The sequence below is a fragment of the Nyctereutes procyonoides genome, unplaced genomic scaffold (genome assembly GCF_905146905.1).
Source record: "Nyctereutes procyonoides isolate TBG_1078 unplaced genomic scaffold, NYPRO_anot_genome, whole genome shotgun sequence".
Classification (NCBI taxonomy): domain Eukaryota; kingdom Metazoa; phylum Chordata; class Mammalia; order Carnivora; family Canidae; genus Nyctereutes; species Nyctereutes procyonoides.
Window position 1 is genome coordinate 14,193,403 of NW_026575044.1, and position 8,604 is coordinate 14,202,006.

The 8,604-nt window shown below is 54.9% G+C and overlaps 1 protein-coding gene across 1 annotated transcript; it reads right to left on the minus strand.

Annotated features, from left to right (window-relative positions):
* Nucleotides 1–1,313: 1,313 nt before the first annotated feature.
* On the minus strand, nucleotides 1,314–7,045 carry TTC24 (tetratricopeptide repeat domain 24). Its single transcript, XM_055324382.1, has 9 exons — nucleotides 6,349–7,045; nucleotides 5,954–6,157; nucleotides 5,246–5,374; nucleotides 5,003–5,115; nucleotides 4,567–4,665; nucleotides 3,304–3,392; nucleotides 3,045–3,151; nucleotides 2,339–2,460; nucleotides 1,314–1,556 (listed from the first exon to the last, which is right to left on the minus strand). The coding sequence occupies exons 1-9, from the start codon at nucleotides 7,043–7,045 to the stop codon at nucleotides 1,455–1,457; spliced, it is 1,662 nt and encodes a 553-aa protein (XP_055180357.1). The 3' UTR covers nucleotides 1,314–1,454.
* Nucleotides 7,046–8,604: the final 1,559 nt, after the last annotated feature.

The following is an 8,604-nucleotide window of genomic DNA, read 5'->3' on the forward strand; positions in this document are numbered from 1 at the left end:
CACAGTGTCGTAGAAGCCCTCCCCTCTGACATGACTAGGAATGAATTATTTTATTTCAACTTAAAACAAAAAAGTAGGGGCAGCCCAGATGGCTCAGCGGTTTAGCGCCGCCTTCAGCCCAGGGCCTGATTCTGGAGACCAGGGATCGAGTCCCACATCAGGCTCCCTGCATGGAGCCTGCTTCTCCCTCTGCCTGTGTCTCTGCCTCTCTCTCTCTGTGTGTGTGTCTCTCATGAATCGATAAATAAAATCTTAAAAAAAAAAAAAAGAAAAAGTACATTCATTTGCCATCTGTCCAAGTGTGGCCAGGGTCTTCTCTCTGAGGACGGGCCCATGATTGGAGCTCCCCATCCTTCCTGCATAAACCTCATTACAGATTGCCTACAATTTCCAGTCCGCTTCCTTAAGCTGGAACAACTGATGGCATGTTTGGAGCAATCTGAATGCAAAATTCATCTAGATTTTTACTATTTTGCCCCAAGATGTGATCATTGTCTTGCTCACATCTAATTCAATAGCAGTTTTTGAATTGACTCACCTTAATCAAGACCTCTAAGGATTCAACTTCATTTTCATACAAACAGTGCTTGTTTTCACACTTAGGTCATCAATTTATATAATATTTAATTAAAGCACAAAGTACAGTTACATATGGCATAAGCACATTTGGTACCAACACAATCAACTCTTGGTGAACATTAGCATAAGTAGGGGGTAGCAGAACCACACGGCATTCTAGAGGGTGCTCACTGTGCAGGTTTGAATCCCGGCTTCCCCATTCATTAGCTGTATGGCCTGGGAGGAAAGTCATTAACCTTTGTGCTGTCTTTGCCTCATCTGTGAAAGGGGGTCATCTGCTGCGAGGACTGCAGGAGAAAACATGCGTGAAGCACTCAGAACAGGGTGTGGTGTGTGCTGAGTGATCATCATGCCTTACAAAACATGGTGGCCACTGACAGCAGCGGTCCCAATGGGCCTGAGGCATTGCCTCCCCCACCCACAAGGAAGTGGAGAAAAGTGGAGCACATCAGTGGGTTAAGATGCATCCTCTGTAGTATTAGATCCTCATTTCCCCTTCAAGAAGATGGAGGTCAGTCAGGAGACAGTTCACAATGGCAAAATGTCCTGACTACTATGTCACAGCCAAGCTGACAAGAGCCTTCGCAATCAAGAGGTTTGGATCAGGAAGGAAAAAAGGGGAAATTCACTGTCCACTTTTACTTTTTCTTTTGCCCATTGAGTCTGAAACTCCCAACAAGGAGCAAACTGCACACCTTGGCACCCAGACTGCAAAGGCCCTGTTCAGCCTACACAGGAGCCCACTGTTTGGTGATGTTACATCACCTGTCCTTAGAGCACTGAACAACCAGGAAAAGGCTTGGTCCTGGAAACCCCTAATGTTTGTGCGTCAGGGAGGTACCAAGGAGGCCACGTTCACGGTCAGCTGAGTGGAGTCATATGATGGCACAGAAGCCAGACTCGGTGGGTCTCCTCTGAGAGTTCCCGCTGGGGGTCTCCCTGGACCAGCTGGATGACCTGCAGGAGGCAGGGAGGGGCTTGCCAGTGGGGCTGACTGGGGAAAGAGCAGAGGGCAGCTTCCCTGGCCTTTATGTCAGGTGCTGGGCCCCAGGGCAAGAGGGGGAGGCTTGAGCGCCCACCCCAACCCTCAACTGTGTTGAGGTCAGCAGGATTCTCCCTCTCTGGGAGGCATCCAGTCAGGCTGCACAGGAGACCGGGGACACCCCAGACTTCCAGAACTGGGTGAGTGCTGTTCTGATTGCTCAAGGCTAAAGACAAACAGGCTCCAAGCACCAGATCCCCCAGGCACTGGGCCAGACTTCCTCCCAGTTTTTTTTCTTTTAAGATTTTATTTATTCATGAGAGACATATATATATATATATATATAGAGAGAGAGAGAGAGAGAGGCAGAGACACACAGGCAGAGGGAGAAGCAGGCTCCATGCAGGGAGCTGGACGTGGGACTCAATCCCGGGTCTCCAGGATCACACACTGGGCACTGGGCTGAAGGCGGCGCTTAAGCCACTGAGCCACCCGGGCTGCCCGTTTTTTTTTTTTTTTTTTAAGATTTTATTTATTTATTCATGAGAGACACAGGAAGAGAGAGACGCAGAGACATAGACAAAGGGAGAAGCAGGCTCCATGCAGGGAGCTCGATGTGGGACACAATCCCGGGACTCCAGGATCACACCCTGGGCCAAAGGCTAAACTGCTGAGCCACCCAGGGATCTCCCCCTCCTCCCAGTTTGAATGGTGATCATGTTCCCTTAAAAGCATCTGAAGCCACAACTCCCCCACCCCTTTTATCTATCTCCAGGCCTCCTCTGCTTCCCCAGGAACCCACCTATTGGCTTGGGGGCCATTGGGCACCAGAGTGCCAGGCTGCTCCATTCGGAGGGGGTGTTGGCCTCCAAGTGGGAGATGGGCCCTGGGTCCTAGACCTGGGTGGGGAGGGACAGGCACATTTGTCACAGGCCTCTGCACCGAGAACATGGGGGAAAGAGAAAGCTTTGGGAGAAGAGCAAGGGTGGTGGGTGTTGGGATGGGTGCACTGGTCACTGACTCAGAGGAAGCACCAGAGACTACACTCTGTACAGGGCAGGTGTTCAGAGCAAGCCTGGGGGACTCCCTGCTGCTTTGGGGAGAACACTAGACAACAGCAAGTAGCCAAGAGCTCTGCCCCAGATGGCAAAGCCTTTGAGGAAAGAGGCTGGTAAATAGTGAACTAGGGCAAAAAATCACCCCATACTTGGCATGGAGTAGGCTTTCAATGAAACTTGGTACTCTAATTGCAAAGTTCTAGAGGCTAGGAAAGCCACGGAAGCCAGGAGGCAGAGGTGACTGTGGGAGGGTTTGGGGAAACTGGCCAGGGCCTGGAGACATGACCTGGGCAGGGGAGAGGGTCGTTGGGCCTAAGCGGCTGTTGGGGTCCTGGCTGTCCAGGAACCGAAGGGGCTGGGACAGGGAAAGCGCTCCCATTTTCAGGGAGGAGATGCCCAGCTGGGGATGGCCTTCTCCCACTCACACTCCAGTCTCTGTGCCCAAGATGCCACGGGGACATCCGCCGGCAGCTGGTCCTCTCTCTCCTCCTGGCTCTCCTCGCACGCTTCTTCTTCACACCTACCCCAAGACCTGGAGGGACAGAGAGCAAGGGGGAGAACGGAACCTAGGACAGGTCCCCTCCTCTGTGGGGTGCCTGCAGGCCCCAACCCCCCCACCGGGCAGCTGCACACCTCCAGTGTACCTCCTCCCCTACGCTGGAGCTCCGGCCCCACCCCACTTACCTGTGCCACACTTCCGCTCTGCCCCTTCCCACCCCAGCTGGGGGCCTGGCCACTCCACCTGGAGCCTGGGGTCTCCCTGGAGCCGAAGTCTGGGAATGGTGGGGAGCAAAGGAACCAGTGAGGGGTGTATCCATGGGCATATGTTCCCTCCACAGGCCATGCCCCACAGAGACAGACATGTTACAGACTGGGGTGTGCCACCCAGCTAAGAGTGGAAACCCACGGAGAGATCTACACTAGCGACTCTCAAATTAGAATCAGGCTCTGGGACCATCAGGCCTGGCTGGAGCCTGGTCTCCAACCCACCCTGCCTGGGGCCTCTGGAGGGAAAGTCACAGAAAGCTGGTGGCCGCCTTCAGATGGACCCCAGCTCTTCTACCCCCCCACCCATCCAGTTTTCTGCCTGGAGTAGACTAATTTAATTTTGCTTGCAAATTATAAATAGAGTATCCTGGTCTTTAAGAGAAGACATAAACCTCATTAAATAAACAGAATAAATATTAAATATTAAGGTATAATTTAAATTCCTGGGTGGGAGGTTGGTTCCCTGAGATATCTCAAGGTGAGGAGAAATTGGACCTGCTGAGAGGCTAGGAGGCAGACAGAGAGTTGGGGGGAGCCAGAGAGGAAGGGGACGGTGGAGACCCACACAAAGAAGCACCCCCCCAGGATGGCCTGGGAGGGGACCCTCCCTGGAGCACTGCCCCCACCCTGTGGCCTTTTGTGGAACTGCAGCCAAGGACTTAAGAGTTTCCACCTCCTCCAGGTAGGGCTCGGCGTCCTTTTTTTTTTTTTTTTTAAGATTTTATTTATTTATTCATAGACACACAGAGAGAGAGGTAGAGACACAGGGAGAGGGAGAAGCAGGCTCCATGCAGGGAGCCCGATGTGGGACTTGATCCCCGGTCTCCAGGATCACACCCCAGGCTGCAGGCGGAGCCAAACCGCTGCGCCACCAGGGCTGCCCTAGGGCTCAGCGTCCTTGATTGCATCCCTTGGCTTCAAGTGCTTGGTTAGTTACCACTGAGGCAAGGAGCTGGCACAGCCTAGTCCTGGGAGACGTGCCACAATCCCCTGGTCCCCTTCCCACCTCCCCGGTGTCCTTGGAAAAGTGATATACGTGTCCCCTCTGTGGGCTTCAGGGCAGAGAAACACACAGGGGTTCTCTGGTGCCGCATCTCTGCGGACCTGAGCTGTTTACCACCACTCCTTCTCTGGTCACCTCTCCCCACCCCCAGCTCCTCGTCTCAGGTGTCACCTCACCAGACTGTAGGTCGGTACAGGCCCCGCCTGGGCCAAGTGGGTTCTCATGGCATCTGCCAGCTTGGCCACCAGCCGATCCCGCACAGAGTCTGGCTCCTTCTGGGGAGTGGGTAGAGAATGGGGGATGGGAATGCCTGGGCTAGGAGCTCCTCTGGGGATTGGAGAAGCAAGAGACTGGAGAAGGGGAGGGAAGGCGGCTTTGTCTTCTCTCTACCCAACCCCCGGGCCCTTGCAGCACCCTGCTACCGCCTGCCCAGAACTGTGAACAGAGACCAAGGCCTCCTCACAACAGTACCCTGGGACCTAGCCCACGGTGTGCCCGATACATGTTTGCTGAGTGGAAGGATGGCAAGAAGACAGAAGGCAGGACTGTCAGCAGAGGAGGCTTCCTGGAGGCACAGCAGGAAGAGTGAGGTTCTGGGGTGGGTGGTCCTACCTGACTCCGGGCCAGTGCTTCCTTATAGTACCACAAGGCCTGGTTGTGCTGCCCCAGCCTGGCTGCTGCGGCCCCCAGCCCCTCACAGGCCTGCCACTGCCCCTTTGTGTCCCCTGGAGAAGAGAGCCCAGGAGGTCCTCTCATGGGTCCCTGCATCACCGGCCCTCCCTTCCAGCCATACCCCCACCAGCCCCCAAGGACCCTCAGCCTGGGCCCTTGCCACACCACCTGCTAATGCCTCACCAGTATCCCGGGCAGCCTGTAGGGCATGCAGGTAGTTGTCTCTGGCTGCTCTGTGGTTCCCCAGCTGACTCAGTGCAAATGCCAGGCTGCCGAAGCTGCGGCCCTGCTCCTGCCGCTGCCCCACGGAGCCTGAGGACAGAGCCGGCCCCATCCTAAGAGGGGTCTTTGGCTGCAACCAGGGGTGGCTCCCAGGAGTCCCGGTGCTCAGCCCTGGCACACCTCCAGGTGTACCACAGACACCTCCACTCTCAATAGCCTCTCTTCAGGCCTGAGTGCATGTGTCCCTCCCTGCTCCGCCCCACCCCTCACTAGTATGAGCCATGCAACAACCCTGCCAGGCAGGCAAAGCAGGTGTCAATAGTTCTCCTCTTACCTGTGTGGAAACTGAAGCTCAGAAAGCCACAATGAATGTCAAGTCACACAAGTATTTGGTGGGAGGAGGCGCTGGCCTCACTTCAGGCCTCCTCTTCCGGCTGGGGCTCTTCCAGCTGCCCACTGCTGCCTCCCCAATCCCAGGATTCAGCCTCTGAGCCCTCAACCCCCTGTCCCGCCTACCTACCCAATCTCCCACATTCCCAGCCCTTACCCCCTGCTTCGGGACTTCCCGGTCCCATGCCCGTCCCTAAAGGTCTGCCCACTCTTGGGCCTTGAGCCCCAGCTGGAGCCTTCTCTTAATCCGGATCCCTGGCTCCGGGCCCTGGTACCCACCATGCAGGTCAGCTGCCTTCCGGTGAACATCCCGGGCTTCCTGATAGTTGCCAAGGGCACTGTGGGCTGCTCCGAGATTTGTCAGCACCATGGCCTCCTCTCCTGGCCCCCGGCACAGGGGCAGGGCCCGCAGGAAGGCTTCAGCTGCTAGCGAGAACAGTTGGAGCTGGGAGTAGCTCAGGCCCAGGTCGTTATAGAGCTGCCCTGAGGGTGTGGCCAGGGGCACAGGTAGCCAGGTCAGATGCTGCTGAAGCTGTATTGTGGCCCCCTGTCCCACTCTCCCAGGGTCCTCCAACCCCCTACCCTCAGAAAAGTCCCTGTATGTACCCCACCTCTCAGTATCTCCTGGTCTGAATGTCCCCAGACCCCACACCTCCTCTGCCCAAGGGCCTCACCCAGCAGTCCCTGCTCAGGACTCCTCTCAGCAAGCCTCTGGCTCTCCTCCAGCACCTGTACTATGTCACCCACCCCGTGTTGCCCACTCTTCAGCATACAAGCTGCTGCAGCCCCCAATGCCAGGGCTGCATCCTGGGGCTGCCCTGCTTGGACGTAGGCCTGGCTTGCTTCCTGCAGACAGTGGGCTGCTAGTGCGGGCTGTCCCAGAGCCCGGTAGCAGGCTCCCATTTTTGCTTGGGCCTGCCCCTGGTCACCTAATGGGTGGTAGTGACCCAGGGCCCTGTGGTACCAGGCCAAAGCTTGGGGCAGCTTTCCCAGGGCCTGGTAGGCCAAAGCCACGTTGAAACATTGGTCCCCATGACCCCTGCCCTGTGCCTTCTCTTCAGGTTGGGCTCGCAGGAGCAGCTTGAGGCCTCTGGCTGGGTCCCCCGTCTCCACATAGGCGGCCCCCAGGTTGAAGGCACAGGCCCGGAGAACAGAGGTGTCCTGAGTTTGTGGGGCCTCAGAGGCCAGGATGAAGGCCCTCTGGAAGCTGGTCAAGGCTTCATGGTTCCGGCCAGCCAGTAGGGCTCCATGGCCAGCCCTGGTGAGGGCTTGGATGCTGGCCTCTTGCTGTGGCCACTTTTGCTTCTTTTTCTTCTTGGAGGTTGAGGGTTCAGGCTCTTGGGGGACATCTTCAGGGTTGGAGAAAGACATAATGCTAACAGTGGGGAGCAGAGGGGTCAGTGTGTCACCCTTGGCTTCCTCCACAGCAGGATCCCTGTGGAGTAATTCAGCCCTACTCCTGCCCTGCTGTGACCTCTGCCATCTGACTCTGTGTCATGGATCCTGCTGGGTGCCATATCAACCCTTACTCCAGTGTTCTGACTCATTCATTCTTAGTCTTTTGGGACCCAGGTCAAGGAACAGCTCCCAGAGAGCTTCCTCCCTCAACCATCTGTGTCTTTCTGGGCTCCCAGAATGCCTCACACCCATGTCCTTTATAGCACTTGTCATGCCAGGCTGAAATTGCTGACTTTCTTGTCTATCTCTACTAGATTTGGAGGAGTATGAGGGTCTGGCACATAATAAGTCCTCCATAAATGTTCATCGAATGAGATGGGCACAATAATGCGAGTGTACCTAATGCCACTGAGCGGTGCACTTAGAAATGGCTTAACAAGGAGTGCCTGGGTGGCTCAGAGGTTGAGCGTCTGCCTTTGGCTCAGGTCGTGTGATTCCGAGGACCTGGGATCAAGTCTCATGTCAGGCTCCATGCAGGGAGCCTGCTTCTCCCTCTGCCTATATCTCTGCCTCTCTCTGTGTGTCTCTCATGAATGAATAAATATTTTTAAAAAATGGCTTAACAAGGTAAAAGTCATGTTATATGTATGTTACCATGATACAAAAAAAAAAAAAAAATCCTCATTAGGATGCCCGGGTGGCTCAGAGGTTGAGTGTCTGCCTTTGGCTCAGGGTGTGATTCTGGGGTCCTGGGAGTGAGTCCCACATTGGGCTCCCCACAGGAAGCCTGCTTTTCCCTCTGTCTATGTCTCTGCTTCTCTCTGTGTGTCTCTCATGAAAAAAATAAATAAAATATTTTAACTAAATAAAATAAAAATTTTAAAAACCACCCCCCCCCAAAAAATCCTCATTGAAGGAATAAACAAATAGACAGGTGAACAGAGCACATGCAGGGCCTCACCCCCATCACCTCCTTCACACTGTTCTCCCATGGACACCCATCCGCTCACAATCTGGGCACTCCTGCGCCTGATCTCAAGGTGTAGATCAAGTGGGCTCAGCAGACACCTGGTGAGCGCCTGCTGCATACCAGGGGCCTGCAGGGCACTAGGGATACAAAGCTGAGCAGGCTATTGAATTGGCAAGGATTTGGCTTTCAGGAAGGAGGATGCTGCCTTTCATTCACTGCCCTCTCCCTATCTCAGGAGACCTCTTTCCCCATAGCTGGCCAGTCTGGTCTCACCAGCACCTGCTCTGGTCTCAAATATGCTTCCCTCATCAGTATGTATTTCCTATAAGGGTCTCTCCCCTAGGAAGGCAAAGCCTCTTCCTGATTTCTCCTCCCAGGAGATGCGGGAAGGGGTGGCAGACTCAGGCCTGGTCTCTCAGCACCTCCTCTTTTCTTTGTCCTTCCCCCTGTTTTTTAGAAGAGGCAGGCAGAGGTGATTGTCTTTTTAAAGAAATTTCCCTTGCAAGTAGGAATACCAGGAATCCTGCCTTCAAGGCCCTCCTTCCTGGGGCATTCTTGGCTA

Bases quoted from the DNA above. Each gene is read 5' to 3' on its own strand.
- TTC24 (XM_055324382.1), bottom strand. From the start codon at position 7,045: ATGTCTTTCTCCAACCCTGAAGATGTCCCCCAAGAGCCTGAACCCTCA. The intron at 4,666-5,002 runs GTAGGACCACCC...CCCACTCCCCAG, and splicing joins AAGCACTGGCCCGGAGTCAG to AAGGAGCCAGACTCTGTGCG. The intron at 3,152-3,303 runs GTAAGTGGGGTG...CTGTCCCTCCAG, and splicing joins AGAGCGGAAGTGTGGCACAG to GTCTTGGGGTAGGTGTGAAG.